We start from the raw sequence: 20583 nt of genomic DNA, 5'->3' as shown, positions 1-20583 counted from the left end.
ACATTCACTAGGCCCCTGCCTTTCCCTGGGCCCTGTGTATGGTACTGAAGACACAGCTGTGAACCAGATAGATGTGGATTTTCCCCTGTCTGGGTTTCAAATTCTAGCAAGGGAGACAGAAAAAGTAAAGGGAAAGATAGAGTTGAATAAGACTTAAAATCTTTTTAAAAATTATTTGGACATTAGGTACGGGGGAGTGAGATGGGTCAGGATGGGCCATGCAAGTCCCTCTTGCATTATCTGCAGTAATCTCTTGACTGTTCTGCGCCCCAGTTCTTTCCTCTATAAGTAGAACAAGAAACCAGCCCAGCTGCCATTTGGGGGACCCTAAGTGTCTGTCCAGTTTACATAAAGCAGGTCATCACTTATTACCTCAAAATGTTTTGGGGACGCCAAGATGTTAACATGGCAAGTCTGGAGAGGGTATAGTGTTGGGCGGGGGCCCTCACCTGCATGGTGGTTCACAGCCTGGGCTCTGCAGCCCAGATACTGGGGTTCAGATTTCAGCTCTGGCACTTCCTGGCTCTGTGACCATGGGTATCATCTCTAACCCCTTTGAATCTCAGTTTTTTCATCTGAAAAATACGGCATAATAATGCCTACCCCAGGTCACTGAGTGAGTTAGTGCATGTGAAGGGTTGAGGACAGGGCATGGCCACAGTAGCTCAATCCAGGTGTCAGCTCTGCTTCTGTCTTTGTCTTGCTGGTGCCTGTGCTTGGGTGTGTGGCCTCTGTCCTGTAAGATATGCCTGCACGGGTTTCAGATGGGCCTGGAACTGCTGATGATACGTTAACGTTCTTTTTCAGGTGTTTTCCAAAGTGGGAATGGTGAAGAGCTGCTCTATTTCCAAGAAGAAGAGCAAAGCAGGTATTCCATATGAAATCTGAATCAGAGAGAAATGATTCTAAAGGACACTGTGCAGCTTTGGGCACAGGGCTGGGGTAACTCTCACTTGTGCTGAAGGTCCTCTCATTCTGAAGCATTGTCACCCTCATACTCTGTCCTGTGGCCTGGCTAAAGTGGTCCCTCTCTGTTTCCCGGAGACTCCTGTTTTTCAGTAGGAGCAGTCTTGCATCTCAGGTTCTTCTGCATCTAGACCCTTCCCCGCCTTAGCCTGTCAGTGATGGTTTCGGACTAGTGCCGTTTGTGACACCATTCAGTAGCAGAAAACTCTGCCTCCTTTCAGCACCTCTGTGCTGGGGAAATTTCCTAGGAAATAGCAAGAAATGACCAATCTTGGTTATTCCCTCTTCCCTTCCACAGAAAATAACCAAGATGTAGAACTTCTGGAACATTCCACTAAGTCAGTTATTAGTCATGTAACTTCCCTGGCCAGTGGGTACATGGGCCAGGCAGAGACCACCTCATCTCTCCGTCCGGCCCTGGGTGTTGTCATGGGTCTCTTGGCCTCTACTTGGCTCTTCTCCAGCCCTGGCTCCTTGCAAAGGATGGGCAGGGCCAAGTCCTTGCTTGTTCACAGACATGCAGTTCCCATCCTGAGTCCCTTCAATTTGGCAGGATTGTAGGGATGCCACATGAGTCAGGCAAAAACTATGTCCCTAGCACCTGCTATGTATAGAGGGCTGGGTGGCCAAGCCAAGGTGTCTTCTGTTCACTTATTCCTCAAACAGTTCCTGGGGCCTTCTAGCATTAGTTACATGGTCCCTGCCCCCACATGCTCACCATCTAGTTGGAGAGACAGATGAGCTGGTGTTTGCAGCTCAGTGTGACAAGGAGTGTGGACAGGAGCCCAGTACAGGAGTCTCCATGTCAGGCAGAGGCTTGGAGGGTAGGGAGGCACAGCAGTCAGATGGTGGGAACAATGTGCAGAAGGGACTGCAGGGACTAAGTGTGTTGAGGAAGAGGCAGGAGAGGCATCTAGAAAGATAGGCAGACTCCACATCACAAAGTGGCTTTTATGCCATGCAGAGGAGTTTGGACTTTCCCCCTGAGGTACTGGGGAGCCACAGAGGGTTTTAAGCAGATAGGTGGCATGGAAGTTTGCTCAGGCTGCCATAACAAAGTACCACTGACTGGGTGGCTCAAACAACAGAAATTTATCTTGTAAAGGCTAGAAATCTGAAATCTAGGTGTTGGCAGGGGAGGTTTCTTCCGAAGCCGTGAGGGAAGATCTGTTCTAGGCCTCTCTCCTTGGTTTGTAGACGGCCATCTTCATGTTCACATGGTATTCTCCTTGTGTATGCCTGTCCTGTGTTCAAATCCACTCACCCACCCCCATTTTAAAGGATACCAATCATATTTGATTAGGTCCCACCCTAGTATTTGGTTAAGTCCCACGCTAATAACTTCATGTTAACTTGATTATATCTCTAAAGAGCCTATCAAATAAGATCACATTTTGAGATACTAGGGGTTTGGATTTCAACAAATGGATTTGGGGGACAGTTCAACACATAACATCCATGTCCTCCAGGAAATTCAGATCTAGTTTGGGATATAAGGAAAGAGTTAAGGATAACTTGCTGGGGCATTGGGTAACTTGCAGGAATTTCAGCAAAGGAAGTCATCCCTGAAGTCTAGGAGGTGAGTCAGACTAGGCAGAGATGCACCCAGGCCAGCAGCAGAAGTGTCACCTGCTCTGTCCAGGTTGCTGTGTTCCTCTCTGCAGTCAGATGCTCTAGAGGCTGCCTTTGCCTTTGGGAGCACTCTTCAGCGTGCTTTAGAAATAGTTATGTGATCTTTTGGTGTTGTAAGCAGCTCTTAAAGTATTCACTCTCTTTTCAAAAGTCTATTTGAGAGCCCTGTTCTCTGGGGCCCATCCCTCACAGTTTGGGGGAAATCTAGGTGAAGCATATTGGTCAGGGTTGCAGCAGGAAACAGAAAGCTCATTTAGCTTCAGCTGGGGTTGTGGAAGAGAAGTTTTTGATGAAGGGACCAAGGGTCCCTGCCAGGGTGCAGGCTGGGAACCCATAGGGCTGTCCAGGCAACCGGTCATATAGAGAGAATGTCTTTTCCCCACTAAGCCTAAAAGAGCATGGGAGGACATAGTGTGACCAGAGCTCAGTTGAGAGTTGGAGCCACGAAATAACCAGGAGCTGAGGCTGTGAATTGGACGTGGCTGCTGCAGAACCACACCAAAGCAGGGAGGTGGGTGGGGGGTGTGGACGAACTCTCTCCTCCACTCTCCAGTCTCAGATCAGGCGTCCTGCTGGCTAATCCCAACAAGAAACCAGGAGGCTGGGAGCCCAGGCAGTGCTGTCTATAGAGGTTAGCCTCCCAGGACATAGGGAGGGGCACAGAGTGGATCTATCTGCAGTGTCAGTGGCTGGGAAGTGCACTTGACTTTCTCATGGTTACTTTTCACACAATCTCAATGCAATTTTTAAATATCATATGTACACAAATATCACCAACCTTGAGCCTCCAGAGGAGAGCTTGCAAGTACCTGCTTGAAGAACCAACATTTAAAGTCACCTTGGGGGACTGCTGCCTGTCAGCCCACAGTTCCGTTTGAGCCACATTTGGACAATTAATGGAATTTCTTAGTGCATTCGGCCCCGTTTTATAACACTTGCTGCAAATGGAAGTTCAAGGGCAAAGGCCTCACCAACAGTACAGTAGAGGATAGGAACTGCTAAGTGAGTCAAAGGTAGAGAATCTCGAGCCTCTTTTGGACCCATCAGCCTTAAACCAATCCTCTTTGAGTACAATTGTGAAAAAAAATAAACTTAACAAGTCTGTAGAAATGCTGGGTCAAGGATGGGGAGATGCATCCAATTTTGAGTCAAAAAGGCAAGATGTAATTAGAGATCTTATATTTTTCAGTGCCCTGTGAATGAACTCCCTCCTCCCCCCTTATACATGTGTCCATACACACATGTATTATATGATGGGTCTTCAAAAAGTTCATGGAAAGATTCATATTATCTTTCGATTCCATTTTTCCACGAACTTTTTAAAGTACCCTCATACGTATGCGCAGGAAGCAAAAGTTTCTGATAAAATTGTCACAATGTCATCTGAACTTTAGCTATTCACTACCTAGAAGTAGGGAACCAGATAAGTTGAAATAACACAGTTGCCTTCCCTGTCCGAACTTTGTGTCTGAAACCCAGGAACCGAATGTAATTGGATGGTCAGAAATACTTGTTAAGAGCAAGCCTTTGGTGCCAGTGACTTTCACACACATATTCATTTTGTGCATTATGTGTTTAGGTAGGGGACTGCCCAGGTAGAGGTTTTGCTGCTTGTTGTAGCTATGGTCATCCCTTTTAGTTCAAGCTCTCTCCCAAAGGCAGAATTCTGTTGTGAAGTTAATTATCATGTCAATCATCTGTTAATTATTGGTCAGCTTGGCCTCAGGTGGTGGCCATATTACCTCCTTGGCTGATTCATTGGAATGAGTAGTAATAAATGGTAGGCCAGGAGCTGAAATCTTTTGGGGAATGAAGAGGGGTATGAAAAGAAAAAAGAAAATAGAGCAGAGGTCCTAGCCCCACCTGGAGCCCCCACCCTTGGTCTTGTGTTTGTTCTTTACTTCTCCCCCACCCACGCCACTGGTGTGATTTCCACCTCTCTTTCAGGAGCACTGCTTTCCATGGGGTTTGGATTTGTGGAATACAGGAAGCCAGAACAGGCCCAGAAAGCTCTCAAGCAGCTGCAGGTGAGGTGGGGATTCTCAGCTGAGATCCACGGAGGCACTTGGCAGTTGGTGGGAGGTCCCATTGGCCCTCTGAAATGGAGCAGGAATGTGTATTAAGTCCCCATTTTCCTGGTCCCATTGCTTTTGCCAGTTCTCCAGGAGACCGTGCCCAAGAAAAATTAAGAACCTTTCTCAACACTCCATGTTCACCATAGTTCGTTCACATATTCAGTCCACATCATTTTTATCGAGGGCCTGGTTTCTCCAGGCACTGTGCTAGGCCTGGGGGAGACCCTTGTGTGGGCTTCTCTGGTGGGGAAGGTGGGCCTCTCTAAGGAGGTAACAGTTGAGCTGACACCTCATTGACTAGAAGAAGGCAGCTACCCAGGGAGGAAAGGAGTTCAGGAGGTGGGAACAGCATGTTCAAAAGGGTCTGAGGCAGGGACTCTAAGGTGGGAATGGCTTCATGTGTTTGAGAAGCAAAAAGAGGCCAGTGTGGCCAGGGTGGGAAGGGGGGTAGGGGAGTCAGGTTCAAGATGAGGTGAGAGGTGTGCAGGGTAGGATCTTGAAGGCCGTTGTAAGGACTGTGGAACTCAGCATAAAGGCAGTGAGAGGCAGGGGGCTTTGAGCACGCTGTGGAAGGGTCTGATTTATGCTTTAGAACAGTCTCCAGCTGCTGCCTGGAGACTGGATGTAGGAGGGCAGGTAGGAGATGATGGTAGCTTGGGCCAGGGAGGAGGTAGGGTGGATGAAGGTGGGGAGAGTGGGGCTGAACCAAGAGGTGTTTGGAGTAGATTCAATGTCCTGTTCAGACAGAGGAGAGATGCCGTCCTGCTAGGCCCTAAGTACCAGGGACAAGTGAGACTCTCAGTAGCCAGGGAGGAGCTGGAGCTGCAGAGAGCAAAATCGTCTAGAATGTGCACCACCTTAAAGGGAGCTGGGCCTCAGCTCTAGAAGCTTTTAGTCCCACACCCCAGGTGCCCCACGTCCCAGGCCTTTCCATGTCAGAGGTTATGTACTCATTTAACTTGCATTCAGCTCTACAGGTTCAGTGGTCATCTTTTTCTTCCACATAATCCAAGGTACTAATAAGATTCCACCTTGCACTTATACAGTATTATATCCTGTATGTCACTATATACATACATATGTGCATATAGCCACAAAGAATTGTTTATACAATGCTATGGGTGCTGTATTTTGTGGGAGATTTAAGGGATTTTCAAGGGTAATTTTGCTAATACACCATTTTTACCTTGAGGGACTGATTTTAGAGCCTAGCTTTAGATGCAGCTTCACTGTGATTTAGAATTTTTTCTAAAGAGCCTACAAACTAAATCAAACTCTCTGCAAGCCATACCTAAGGAGCTTCCTTTGCCTGAAAAGTGTTTATGAACAATGGAAAATTCTGTGTCCCTTGCATGGCATAGAGGTCAAGGCCTACTCACAGCTCAAGAGAACATTCAAGGGCTGGGTCTCTGTGACCACCAGCTGTGGTATGGCTTGGCAGGAGCCATTTCTGGGAAAAGCTGTTTTCTGTCCCTGGTTCCAACTAGTCCCTCTGGCTGGGGAACCATCACCCTTCTGTCCTTGAGCCAGGGCTCCGCTCTGGTGAAGGGCAAGGATACTGCTGAGTATTTCTAAGAACAGAGGAACAAGCCGTGTTTTATTTCTTAGGGTCACGTCGTGGATAATCACAAGCTGGAAGTGAGGATCTCAGAACGAGCCACCAAGTGAGTCTTTGGTGTCTTTCTCTTTCCTTTGATGAGAGCCGGTCCTTTCTGTTCTTGGTGCTGGCTGCCCAGGAGGGTGTCTCATGGCCCTTGAATGTCCTTTCCACTTGACCCCCCTCACCATTTAGGACTCTTCCTACTTAAGGTGGTAACACATTTGGCAGCTCCATTTCCCTGGTGAACTGGGACCATGCTAGTCCTTTGGGTGAATGTAGAATACATTTTTTTTTTATACTAAAAGGAACAAATGCAGGAGAAATAAGCAAATAACACTCATCTTGCTGGTTTAAATAAACCAAGGAAGAGTTGCAGGTCAGTTGGTGCTTCATTTTGTTTTGCTTTTTTGTTTTTGGTGGCTGGCTGGTACAGGGATCCAAACCCTTGACCTTGACGTTGCAACAGTGAACTCTAACCAACTAAGCTAACTGGCCAGCCCCTGGTTGGTGCTTTAGATACTAAACATTTTGCTTCATGGAGCTAGATAACAGTTCCCAGAGACGGCCTCCAGTTAATTTGAGAGATTCAGTAGGTGTTAGAGGTGGAGACAGATAAATTTGCCCAACGACCTGAAGTGGTGAGTTTTTTTAGAGTTTTACTTTCGCTCCTACATCTCCCCCTGCTTGTACATCTAAATGAAATTATACACTTCAGGAGCTTCTAGTCATGCCCAGCACATAACATGTGTCCAGTGTAAGCCATTACTGTCACTGTCATTATCATCTACCTGCTGCAGGTATAAAAATGACTGGTTGAAGATATTTATTTGGTAGTTTTCAACAGGTTGGTCATTTGTTGTGGTCACTCAAACTGCCGGTGAGTGCCTTGAGCTCCTGCCCTTTTTCTTCCCTCTCTTGTTATTTTTAAATGCTACTTGTGAATCCAGCTAGGGTGTCTCTGGTATTTTTCACCTGTCATGGTCTGTGCTATGTTGAGCATCCTTAGCCAGAAGAAGGCTTGCTGCAGGGGTCCTCAGAAGTCAAATGGGGGTCCCTAGGCTATAAGAGTGTAAGGGAAGGAGCATAGGCCTTGTAGTCCCCAGCTTTCACGTTCTAATGCAGAAGCTGTGTGACCTTGGGCAGGGGACTTTGCTTATAAAGTAAAATGTGATAAGCAGATGTAGTGTGTAAAGTATCCAGCACATGCTATGCACAGGGCACCCAGCTGGCGGTGGCGATCTTTTCAGTACACTCCCTCCAGAGAGTCAGCCTGAACTCAGCCTTGCAAGCTCCAGCTCCCTAGCCAGTGTTCATGCAATCCTTTTTTTATTCAACAGAAAATTATGGAAAACCCACTGTGCACCAGACACTCTTCCTAGGCACTGGGGATGGAGTTTCCTTGTGGAGTTTACATTCTAGGGCAGCACTAATCAATAGAACCATCTATAACAATGGAAATGTTCTACATCTGTCCTGCCTAGGGTGGTAACCATTTGCCACATGTGGCTACTTAGCCTTTGAAATGTGGCAAGCACAAATGTATTTGTTGTCTCTTGCTGCATAACAAAATATCCTGAAACTTAACAGCTTAAAGCAAAACTTTGTCTCACAGCTTCTGAGGGTCAGGAATTAAAAAGTAGGTTCGGGCTCAGGGTCTTTCAGGAGGTTGCAGCCAGGATGTCAGCTGGAGTTACAGTCATCTGAAGGCTCAACTGGGGCTGACAGACCTGCTGCTGAGATGGCACATTCATGGAGCTGTTGGCAGGAGGCCTTGGTTCTTGGCCTTGTGGCCTCTCCCCAGGACCACATGAGTGTCTTTATGGCATGACAACTGGTTTCCCCCAGAGCAAATGACCCAGGGGAGAAGAAGGGGGATGTGGCAAGACCTTTTACAATTTAGTCTCAGAGGTCACACACCATCACTTCTGCTGTGTCCTATTGGTCACACAGACCTCTCCTGATACTGTGTGGGAGGAGAGTACACAAGGGCATGAATGCCAAGAAGCAGGGGTTATTGGAGACTCTTGGAGGCTTACTACCCCAGCAACTGAGGAAGTAAATTTTTAGTTTTGTTTCATTTCATGTTGATTTAACTGGCCGCATGTGGCTGGTGGCCACTGTGTTGGACAGCACAGACCTAGCGTGTCGAGACAATAAAGAGAAACATGATTAAATATGTAACACACCATGAGGCAGTGATGAGTGGCAGGGGTGGAGGTGGGGGCTGCTGTCTTAGTGGAGACAGGGAAGTCCTCAGAGGAGATGACATGGAGCAGGCTCGAAGGTAGTTGTAACAATGTCATTATAATAGCAGCTGCCATTTGTTGAATGTTTACCACCTGGTGGGTACAGTGCTAAGTCCTCTCTCAATAATTCCTCAAATGATCTGATGAGGTCGACACTATTATTACACCCAATCTACAGATGAGGAAACTGAGGCCCAGAGAGGCCAAGTAACTTGCCTAAGATCACATAGATCCTGAGAGTCTGACCTGGTATTCCCTCCCACCCAGCTTGTTAACTCACAGCCTTGCCTACTACCCTGCTTCCGTGGAGCGGAATGTTTCCCTGGGAGAGCAGGGGACAGGTAAGGTAGACTGCATTAGGGATGACCTTGAACCCCAGGCAAGAGACCCCTCTCCATGATTAGGCCCCTGCACAGTCCTCCTCAGGTTAGTGAGGAAGTGTCGCAAATGAGACCTTTGGTAACCAGCCAGGGTCTTCCTGTGCCTCTGGAGAGAAGCAGTGGAGAGTGGGTTTGGTGAGAACCCAGCCCTGCCCTCAGCCGGTTGCCTTTCTTAAGTCCCTGGTAGCCCAAGTCTCTCAAGTGGAGGCAGCAGCCCAAGGGTGGGTGTGTGGAGCCGCCATGCACAGCTGTTTGGGGAGAAGAGAGTATGGCCATGTCACCCAGGAGGACACGGCCTTCCTCCCCTCTCATCTTGGCCTGCTCCACACACACGTTTTGAATCCATCACCTAAACACAAGACCAGAGCATCAGTTCTGGGCAGGAAGGCGGTGAAGTCGGTGAAGGGCAGGAGCCGCTGACACCCCAAATAACCTGAACCCTTTTCCCTCCACATTCTAGGCCAGCCCTGACATCCTTTCGGAAGAAACAAGTGCCCAGAAAGCAGACAACCTCCAAGATCCTGGTGCGGAACATCCCCTTCCAGGCTGACAGCCGGGAGATCCGCGAGCTCTTCAGGTGAGTGCCCTCATTCAGTCCTGGGACCGCTGTGGTCTCGGGGAAGGCGGCCTTTGGGGCCCAGTGGTTCCGCTGTGGGCCAGTGCAGTGGTCTTTCAAAGGTCATCTTTTGGCTGCCTTTCATTTATCTCCCTTAATCTCATGCTGCTCCCCAGAGCATTGCGCAGAAAAAAGTCAAAACAGCCAGGCCTTCTCCTCTCAGAGGCAGGAGAAGAAAGGGCAGGAGCATTCTCCATCCCTGTCCACAAGTCAAGCTGCAGGAGGTACAGGAGCCCTGTGGCTAGAACCTATCTCTGCCATGGTCTGCTTGAAATTTCCTACATCCAGGTCACCTCTTTGGGTTAAGCCCATGGTTCGCCACTTTAGCAGCAAATTTGAATCACTTGGTGACTTTCACAAACATACCTGTGCCAGGCTCCACTCCCAGAGAGTTGGATTCCATTGGTCAGACATTGGTGTTTTGATCAAAGCTCCTCGGGGGATTCTAATGTCCAGCCAGGGTTGGGGACCACCAGCCTAGATTGCTCTCTATGAAAAGTCCTTTTTGCGATGAAGGTGAAGTACCTACATTCATAATGCAATCTACCAGTACCTGCTTGCACAGGGGTCAGAAACTCAGCTGTCTCAGGGGCCAGGCAAGTAATAGGACCTATAAGATCAGGCTGGGTGGGGAATAAGGAGTTGGAGCCTTCTCACCCAGCCATGATGCCATGCAGGAATGCAAATTTAATAAGACCAGTTCTTCCCATGTTTTCAAAGAGAAACTAGCGATCTGGATTCTTAGGGAAATTCATTGGTAACATTCACTTTTTAAAAACAAATACTGTGAAGGACAAAGTCTGTCTTGCCCCAGGCCCACCAGTTTGCAATCCCTATGTGGGCATGTTACAATATATGGTTTTTAAGATTAGTTAGGTATCACCCAGCACCAAGCCCTGAGTCCTGAACATGACAGGACATAACAAGGAAATGCTTAAAGACAAGGCACTCCCAGGCACATTCGGGGGATAGAGAGAGACCATCTAGCCCTGAGGATGTAATGGCAGATGAAAGTAGCCACAACCAAGCAAGTCGTTGAGGCTTGGCTGGGGTCTAAGTGTGCTCCAGGGACCCATAGCACCATGGCCTGCACAAGGGTGAACATTCAGGATTCCACATACTGGGCCTTGTTCATTCAACCTTTGTTTGTCGAGTTCTAGCATAAAAATCAGGAGAGTGAAGTCCCTGTTAGAATTACCAGTTAGCATCCTGCAAGGTAAACTATGGATGCAAAATGTCCTGTGTGTTTGGAGACAAAAAAGAATTATCTTTGCATGAAATCTGTCCTCTTTGCTGTCACTCTGTGATTTAAAGAATGGGAAGCTGTTTGGGAAATTCACTTCAGAAATTCTTGTCCTCCTTCTCCCTCTGTTCTAAATCATACACTGGCGTGCCGTTCATTAACAGACGAGGTTAGCCGGGAGCTGAGGCAGAGATGCTGTCCCTGCCTGTATCTAAGTAGCAGGGTCTAAACTGTGATACCCGGGCATCCTGCGTGGCAAGAGCAGCCTGGTGAGATGGGGTCATAACCCGGGGGGGTGTTTTCCACTTCCCTGCACCTGGGTAGATTAGTCGAGAGGAGCACATGAAGTCGTTTGTTACAGGATTCCAGTGCATAGCCTCAGCTTCTCACATTTGTCTGCTTGTTTTAACATGCTTCTGCTTTCTAAAAAGAAGCCCAATTTAAGAACTGCCAGATCAAAACAGGCTTGCTAAGAACAGCACATGTTGATCAGGAAATAATATCCTACGCAATGACAGTTTCACTTGATTCTGCAGTGTGTTTAGGATGACACTTATCCGGGGAAACAAAGGACGCAAGGAAAGGGAAAGCTCTTTGTTTGATCTCAAGTATTATATTTATTTTTAGAATAGAGGGAATTAGTGTCCACCGAACATAATTACACGTGGTATCACTTCTCCCGCCGTTGTTCTGATGGGAGATTCCTAAACCCCTGATGCGGGCACCCTCCTTGGAAGGCTCTGCCTGGCTTTTGTTGTTCACTCTGGCTGGGGATTTGAGGCAGTTCTGAGTGCAGGACAGCAGGGGTCGCTGTGAGCCTGCTCAGGGACATGAAGCTGGTCCAGGGAAGCCCCAGACAGGATTTCAGACAAAGCCACTGGCCAGCAAAGGTCATTAGCCAGGGGAAGATTTCAGGGTTTAGGGGAACCAACCTAGTCCATTTTGCCAGGGAGGTTTTGCGGACTTGTCATACCAAGCGTAATAAAAATCTCAACCCCCTTGTATGGCACTCTTGCTGTGTGTTGGGCTCTATGCTGAGTACCTTCCCACAGGGCATCATCTCCTCTAAGCCACACAGCAGCCCTGAGAGGGAGGGATGCTGTTATCCCTTTTGCACCTGGCAGGAGACCGGGCACCCAGGGAGATGAAGTATCCTGCCCAGGACCACACAGCTGAGCTGGGATTTGGATTTCAGTCAGTCTGACCCATAGCCTTGGCTTGGACCACTCCTGTGCCGCCTGTTATGTCCTTCTCTTGGGCCTAGGAGGAGCCATCGTCTCTCAGGTCGCATTAGTGGTACCACTGTGCTGTGGCAAGCGTTATTTGTGCCAGGCACTGTGCTAGGCTCCAGGCATGCAGCTGGTTCAGGAGAGACCCAGGCCCCTCTCTTGAGGAGTACGTGGTCTGGAGGATCAGGAAGGAGACCAACAGCGATAGCCTTGAGGACAAGTGTGGGGTGAGCGTGCAGGACCGTGGAGAGCCGGGGCAGGTTCACACCCGCTGGGGGGTAGCAGCTTCTCAGCCCAGGCAGCGTTGCCTGGGCCCTTCCAATCCAGCCCCTTAAACTAACCCAGCCCCGGCAGTGACCGGACAGGTGCCAAGAGGGACTGTGGATCCATGTTCTGTGGGATCATCATCTGGGATGATTCAAGGATCGCTCTTTAGAACACTCAGTAGGGATGGGGAGTCTGGGCCTCAGTTTCCCCTGGTATAAAATAATGATACCAATACTGATGATGACCTATGCTGTGATTTATGATGATGATGTCGTAATAAATGTTAATGGTTATTACTGTTATTGTGTATCAGGCCCTGTGGGCTGAAGGGCTTACGTTACTAGGGATCCATGTATTGCAACAGCTTGTAACTGCAGAGTAGTTATCGTCGTCTCCATTTCCCAGTGAAGAAACTAGCTCCAGAGCCCAAATTCCACCCCCTCGGTTGGTCGTCGGATGCCTCCAGCTGGCACCCAGCTCCCTCTCTCACCATGTGGCTGCCTCACGGGCTATTAAAAGGATTAAATGAGAGTATACATGTAAAACAATTAGTATAGCACCTGGCACAGAGTGGCAGGTAGTAAATAAATGTCAGCTCTGCTATTAAGAAGCATAAAACCAGTGGAGTCAGGATTTGAACCCAGACTTTGAGTCTGACTCCAGACAAAAACCTGTGTCTTTAACAGCAGTGCTGAATCCTTGAAGTTTCTCTGCAGCATTTTTTTATTTTTTATTTTCCAGCAAGTTCTGGGGTAGAGAGCCAGTGAGGGACAGGCCAAGCCAGTTCCCTTCCATCCCCTAACAGGAAATGTGGGAGACAAATAGGGGTGACCGAGACCAGCATGAGTTAGCAAACCTCTCACCCCACACCAGAGCAAGGACAGAAAAGGCCCTCAGCTCACCCAGCAGGTGCCCAGAGCCTTAAGTCAGTCTGGATTCCGGAAGAAAAAATGGTGTTTAGACTGGGCTATCCCACACACACACCCACTTCCCATCGGGGTTTGCTGTGGGGCAAGTACATATGCAAATGTGTGTTTTGCCATGTTGTTTGTTTTATTCTCTCCCCGTCTTTACCAGAAAGTCCCCAGGGCAGAGGCGGTTCTGAGAGCAGCCTGCCTGGTGCCTGGGTAGGGCCTAAGTCTGTACACTCCCATGAGGCTCCAGCGTCCGGGACTGCACATCCTCACACAAGCACGTGTGTGCAGAGCTAAAGCATGGATGCATGGGGTCTTGTGGTCATCCACATTTTAAAAGATGGGCCTCAGATAACAGAGAACCTTGGGGGTAGGTGTTAAAAGAGAGATGGCACTCAGAAGGCGCCGGGCCCTGGGCTCACTATGTCTGTGCACTCCTCCTGTCTTTCTTCCCAGGCAGCCCCACAAGGCGGGACTGTCATTGCATCTGTTTCCTAGACGAGGCAAATGGGGTACAGAGAGGAAAAGGGGCTCTTCCTAGAAGTATCCTCTGCTTGCCTGTTTCTGTTATATTCCATGAGGCAGCCCTGGTTCAAGCCACCCGGGTCCTGGAAGGCCATGCCCTATATCCTCTTGGAAAGAGGTTCTGCAAACAGGGGTGGCTCGTGGGCACGTGGCCTGTGTGGTTGCACAAGGCCCCACACTTGGTTTCATGCTGTGCTGTCGCCACCTTGAAAGTCTTCATCGTTGAACAAGGGGCCCTGAAGTTTCATTTTACACCAGGCCCTGCAAATTAGGTAGCCAGTCCTACCTACAAACCAGTGGAAAGATCAGATCATTTGGAGCTAGAGTGTAGTTTGTCACATTGGCCAGCCTTGGTTTTCTCATCTGCAGGATGGGAATGAAAATTATGTCTGCCTCTCCTTCCTCCCTCCCTAGGCATTGAAAGGTTCAGCAAGAAGATGGGTGGAGAGGCTAAGGGGAGGAGGGCAGTGTTTCACAGAAGCTTGTCTGCCATTGTCATCACTCGTAACCTTTGGGGGTCGTTGCTGACCTACTCCTCTGAGAGTAGTGGGAATATCCATCTGGCTTTCAGGTCCAGGACAGGAAGAGTAACAGTGAAGAGCCAGCTCTGGCAATAGACCGAGTGGGTCCAAAGCAGTTCCCTCTTTTCCTAGGCTGTGTCACTTCAGCTCCCAGGGCCTCAGTTGTCCTCACCTGTGAAATGGGGATGACAGGAACCAGGGAGGTAATAAAGAGGAATTGAGTATGGAGGTGCCCAGCATGATGTCCAGTTCATAAGAAGCACCCTGTGAGCGAAGCTGTTACTACTGTTTCCTTTAGGGGGTCAGTGACTTCAAGAACACTGGTGTTAGGTTGGGAAGACTGGTGAGTCTGGAGGTAAGAGAAGGCTTGGGTGGCAGAGTTAGCATGTGCATGCGTCAGCATCTCCCTCCACTGTCTTCTCTGCAGCGTGGAAAGCTGAAGTCCGCCATGTTCGCAGTCAAGGCCTGATTTCCTTTGTCTCTTCCTTTCTTTTTACCAATAGGTGGTTTATCTTGCCTTCCTGCCCATTAGGAGTCAAATGCCACTGATAGGACACCTGGTGGACATGAGAGGGTGGCCTTCTTGGCTGGGGTCTTGGGTGATTAGCTTCTCCTTGAGTGTATCCCCCAAGAGGAAATTGCCCATGGGCTGGTCACCAGGATAGTGCATGTTAAAAGTCGATTTCCTTCTTCTTGAGAGGACCAAGTTATCACCCTCTTTTCCTCCTTTTGTTCAAAGGGGCTGTACTGGTGAATTGACCCCAACCCACAGAATCCTCAAAGACTGAGGTCTTTGATAACTGTCATTTTACAGTGTGGAGACTGAGACCTGGAGGGACTGAAAGCTTTCCCCGGTCACCAGAACCAGGGCGGGAGCCCACATACCTGGGCTTCTCCACAGAGGCCTCCTAGAAATGGGAAGGTCCCTGCCATGAGCCTCCCAAAACAAGTCCCTTAGCCTCAGTTTCTATTTCTATAAAATGGGCTGATGATACTTGCCCCTCTTGCCACACATCCTCCTAGGAGGACCTTGTGAAACACAAATGAAGAGGACTTTCCGGGTGTGTATGGTCACTCCACAGAGGGAGGGAGTCCGCATCACCCTGTGAGTTCTGCCCCTTGCTTGCTGCCCTAAAAGCCTTTGATGGCCCATGAGAAGTTGGTGCTTCCCTGCTTGCTGCCCCTTAGAGCAGAAGTCACACATTAACAGGCTAGATGTGGCCCCTGGATGTGGTTTATTTGGACCCACAGAATGTTGGGGATGGAATGGGTGGGACAGGCTAGTGTCCCATATTTGCAAAGCTTGGGGTTTCACATACAACCCCTGTTTCTGACTCTTAAAAATCATAGGACCTGACTCTATCAGGCCCAGGTTCCTGCGCAGTCTCAGCCGTTGCTCATAGCAGCCACTCTGGACAGAGCACTTGCTTTGGAGTTTCCCACCTGGCCCACTTTACTCTCTTACCTCACCCACCACCCTCTCTGGCTTCCTCTCCCTTCCTCCCAACCTCACTTACGAGTGCCCCCATATAATGTATTGGCATTCAAGGATTCTGTACTTTACAGGCTGGCCTCAATTTGAAAAATGCCCAAGTAGAGGCATCTATTTATCATGTAGATTTCATATATATGATTAGAGTCGATGATGATGGTATCACTAACACCTGCAGGGCAGTGAGATTACGGACACAACTCCTGGGACCAGCTCACCTCGATTCATATCCCAGCTCCACGACTTCCTAGCTGTGTGACCTTGGGCACGTTACTTACCCTCTCTGTGTCACAGTTTTCTCATCTGGAAAATGGACGTAGATCTCCATACTACAAAAAGACTTGAGGGCAGTCGTAAGGATTAAGCTTTGGGAACAGTAGCAGACCAGAGAAAGCACACTCTGCACGCTGCAATTATTGCTGTCTACAGTGAGGCCTTCAGGTCACACTGACTCACTCCCGACCCCTGGCCAGGGAAGCTCAGCTTGTCCTCTTCTCCTGCAGCCCCTGTTACTGTTGCACTCCAGCCTGCCTTGCAGTCACCCTTGAACTGCTGTTTGTGCAGTTGTCCATTTAGTGTACTGAACCTCTGCCCTCAGACTGTGAGCTCAGACACTCTGCTTGGTCCACTGCAGTGCCCACAGGTGCCTGGGACATAGCTGGTTCTCAGAAAACGTTTGCTGCAGACATAGACCCACTGTGCAAAGCCTTACTCTATGGGATCCTGATAAAGATGAAGTGTGTGAGGCACAGAGAGGTTCAGGAGTTTGCCCAGGGTCACACAGCTCTGCAGCGGCACAGCCAACTCTCACTCTAGAGCCCACCCCATCCCGCTGAACTGACTCGACCCAGAGAGGGTCAGCAGGGATGTCTAGTGAGGGTGGCCATCAGGAACACTGCCTTAGGTCGGCCAGCAGCTGCAGGCCACAGATGGAAAGTTGCTTTTCTCCTTCATCCCAGCATCTTTTTGTTTTTTTTATTTTTTCTCTTTTCTTCCTCAGAGGTGTGAACCGCCTGCCAGGGTGTGAATGGGCGAGTTTACAACAGGTGTCTAGAGGCCTTAATTGCACAGCTTGTGTCTGCTGTCCCCTCTGCACCTGTTGTGCCTGCTTTGTGGATGGCGTCATCCGTGCCCAGCCTCATTTCCTCTCGCAGTGACCGTGGCTGTGGAGGGAGGGCTGAGGACCGCTTGCTCGCCCACTTCCCTTCATGCTCTCCCCCCTTGTTCATCTCGCCCAGGCATGGGGTCACTGCCCGACTAACTCTTGGTCATCGGCAGTACTTTTCCAAAAGCTGCAAGTCCCTTAGTCTGCTCTTGGCAGAGACTGGGGCTGGATGGGGGAGGATGTCCTGTTCACCAGACTCTCTCAAAGATGCTATGCAAAAAGCAGGCTTGGGCATCCCCTGAGAGCCAGCGAGGACGAGGGTGTGTGTGTGGAGGGGGAAACACTTAGCCAAGCTCACAAAGGGACAGGGTGAATAGGGCAAGGCTGTCCCCAGATGACCCCAGCCCGCACAGGTCATCTCCTCCCAAATGCACCTCCACAGAGAGACCCCAGGTCAGGGGACACCCCAGCCATCGGCCACATCCAGCACCCTCATGCATTACTGTCTGGCCTCTTTGGTGCTATTATAGCTCAGCAGAGTTGAGTAGCTGAGACACACTGGATGGACCAAAACCTGAAATGTCAACTCTCTGGCCCTTTGTGGGGAAAGTTTGCAGACCCCTGTGCTAAATTAAACACAATGACTAAGTGGGGATGGGGTCTGCCCTAAGGCAGGAACATTAGAGACCTAAAGTCAGGGAATGGGCTTTGTGGCTTTGTCTTCTAGTGTCAGTTACACACATCCAGCATCTATTTCTTCCTTATAAAACACACAGGCATTGTAGATAATGCCACAGCCCATTGAGCCCATGAGGACGGAACGTGAGGTCCAGCTCAAGGCCTTGCTGGGATCGCTTTAGCAGTTCATGTCCACTTGGACGCATTTTCTCCTCAGGCTGTCCCTGCTCTTCCTACTCTGCTGAGGTTTGAAAGGATGGAAAGTGCATTCCTTCATCCAGCACACACAGAGCTTCAAGCGTGGGGGGAGACAGATGTACCACACTCTCAAGTATTTATGGTAGATCTGCTCTGTGCCAGGTGTGTGGCAAGGCACTGAGGAGGCAGTGCGAATAAGGCAAAGTCCCTGCTCTCATGACACTTACATTCCAGGGGCATGGGGGGGACAGTCGACAAGCAAGCCAATAAATCCTGTCAGGGCTCTGGAGAAGAATAAAGGAGAGCTAGGAGTGACGGGCATGGCAGACATGCTAGTTTCTGAGAGCTGCCAGGACAAAGTGCCTCACACTGGGGGGCTTGGGACAACAGAGACTTATTCTCACAGTCCTGGATGCCAGAAGGCCAGATTCAAAGTGTGGGCAGGGCCACACTCCCTCTGAAGGCTTGAAGGGGGGACCATTCCCTGCTTCTGCCAGGTTCTGGGGGCTGCTGGCAGTCCGTGGCACCCCTAGGCTTGCAGCTGCATCAGTGCGGTCTCTGCTTCTGTCACCTTGTGGTTCTTCCCTCTGTGTGTCTGCTCCTTACAGAGACACCAGTCATTGGATTTAGGGCCTGCGCTAATCCAGTTTGACCTCATCTTACCTTGATTCCATCTGCAAAGGCCCTATTTCTAACTAAGGTCACATTCACAGGTTCGAGGTGGACATGATTTTGGGGGGCACTTCACCCAGTACACCATGTCTTAGGTTGGGTGGTCAGGGAAGGCTTCTCTGAGAGAGGACATTCAGGTAGAGACCTGAAGGTGTGAAGGAGTGAGCCACATGCCGCTCTGGGGATAGCAAGTGCCAAGCCCTGAGGCAGGAGCGGCGTGGCCCCATTTGATTGATGTGCAACATACGTGCAGAAAAGTGCAAGATCCCAAGCATGGTGAAAGTCACAGACTCAGCTCCCCTGTGTAGCCAGCACCCCACTCAAGAAACAGAGCACTCCCTGCTGGCCCCCTGTCCAGTGCCCCTTCCCATCACTGCCCCCACACCCCACATTAAGAACAACCACCATCCTGACTTCTAAAAACACATATTAGTGTTGCCTGTTTTTATATTTTATACAAATAGGATCATAATGAATAGATGCTTTTCTTGTGTCTGGCTTCTTTGCTCAACATTTTATGTGGGAAACTCATCCACCTTGTTGCTTATTTGTAATTGCTCATTCTTGTTGCCATATAGGATTCCATTGTGTGACTGTATTGTGATATATTTATCCTTTTTACTGATGAGCACTTGGGCGGCTTGCAGGGTTTGGGCTGTTTCGTATGATGCTCCTGTGGCTATTCTTTAGGTGACCCCATGCATGCGTTTCTGTAGGGTAAGCGTGTAGGAGTGGACTTGCTGGGTCATAGGTTTGCACATTTCAGCTTGAGTGAGTATTGCCAGGCAGGCTTTCAAAGCAGCTTGTCAGTTTGCACCTCCACCGTCCGTGCATAAGGGCTCTGGTGTCCTCGTCCTCGCCAACACTTGGCATTATTATTGTCTGTCTTTCTCTTTTTAGCTATCTTCGTGGGAGTATAGTGGATTCTCACATTGTGGGCTTAATTTGTACTTCCCTGATGGCTGAGGGAATCAAATGTTTTTCTTATGTGTCTAACCATTTGGGTATCACCTTTTGTGGAACGCTTGTTCAAGTCTTTTTCCCAGTTTTTTAAATTGGCTTGTCTGATTTTTCATTAATTTTTCTTATTAATTTTCTAATTACTTTTTATATAATTACTTTTATATAATTTTATGTATTCTGATCTGAGTCCTTTGGTGGATGTATGATTGCAATCTCTCTCTCCCCGTATGGGTAGCTTTTCACCATCTGAATGGTGTTCCTTGATGAGTAGAGACTCTTTATTTTAATATTATCACTTGTAATTTTTTCCTTCATGGTTAGAACTTTTTATGTCCTGTTTGAGAAATCCTTGCCTCCTCCAAGCTCATGAAGATAGTCTCCTGTGTTTTCCTCTAAAAGCTCTGACCTTTCACACTTAGGTATGCAATCCATCTGGAATTGATTTTTTTGTATGGCGTGAGGTAGAGATCAAGGGGCATTTTTTTTCACGTGGATATTCAATTGGCCCAACATCATTTATTGCAAAGACCATTCTTCCCCTTCTGCTCTGCAGCATTGATTTTGTCATAAATCAGGTGATTGTGGATGTGAGGGTTTCCTTCTGTCTCTCTAATCTGTTCCACAGGCCTATTTGTCTGCCCTGTGCCAATACCACACTGTCTTAACTACTGCAGCTTTGTAATAGACTTGCTATCTGGTGTCTTTGTTCTTCCTCAAGGTTGCCTTGGCCATGGTTGGCCCTTTGCACTTTGTAAAAGATCTTGTGAAGAGAATGGTCTCGAAGGGTAAAAGTGGGTGTGAAGAGATCCCCAAGGAGGTTTTTGAGTTACCTGGGCCAGAAGTGACTATGGCTTGGGCCAGGTATCAGCGTACACATGGAGTGCCAGGTCAGTTTAGGGACACATTTGTGGATGGCTTTTAGTGAGGGGCTGTCATGGAGAAAGGAATCAAGGATAATGCCTATTTTTAGGTCCTAAGCTGCTAGTTGGATGGCATGCTGCATGTGGGATGGGCAGTCTGAGGGAGGCGTCCTCTTGGCAGAATATCAGTCTTTCACAGTCCACTCCACATAGCCTCTCTCTCCTCGCCCATCATGCATCACAAGTAACCACTGTCCATAGTTGTGGTGGCCACATTGTGCTTCTCAGGTCATCTGTGTGTTTGCATGTGTCTGGGGGCTTCTGGTGAACATTTCTGTCAGGATCCATGGCTGTCAGTAGGAGCAGCAACATTTGCCATATTGATAGTCCTTACTGGCACA

General features: G+C 48.9%; 1 protein-coding gene across 4 annotated transcripts in view; it reads left to right on the top strand.

Annotated features, from left to right (window-relative positions):
- RBM19 (RNA binding motif protein 19) overlaps window positions 1-20583 on the top strand; it is a 155448-nt gene that overhangs the window by 37396 nt on the left and 97469 nt on the right. For all 4 annotated transcript variants that reach the window (XM_063086224.1, XM_063086221.1, XM_063086222.1 and 1 more), the window contains 4 exons: window positions 808-868; window positions 4546-4625; window positions 6282-6337; window positions 9360-9476. In XM_063086224.1, the coding sequence (XP_062942294.1) occupies window positions 808-868; window positions 4546-4625; window positions 6282-6337; window positions 9360-9476 (314 nt within the window). The remainder of the gene's footprint in view (window positions 1-807; window positions 869-4545; window positions 4626-6281; window positions 6338-9359; window positions 9477-20583) is intronic.

Source organism: Cynocephalus volans, chromosome 2 (genome assembly GCF_027409185.1).
Source record: "Cynocephalus volans isolate mCynVol1 chromosome 2, mCynVol1.pri, whole genome shotgun sequence".
In the NCBI taxonomy this organism is placed as follows: Eukaryota; Metazoa; Chordata; class Mammalia; order Dermoptera; family Cynocephalidae; genus Cynocephalus; species Cynocephalus volans.
This window is presented reverse-complemented; position numbering and strand designations above follow the sequence as displayed.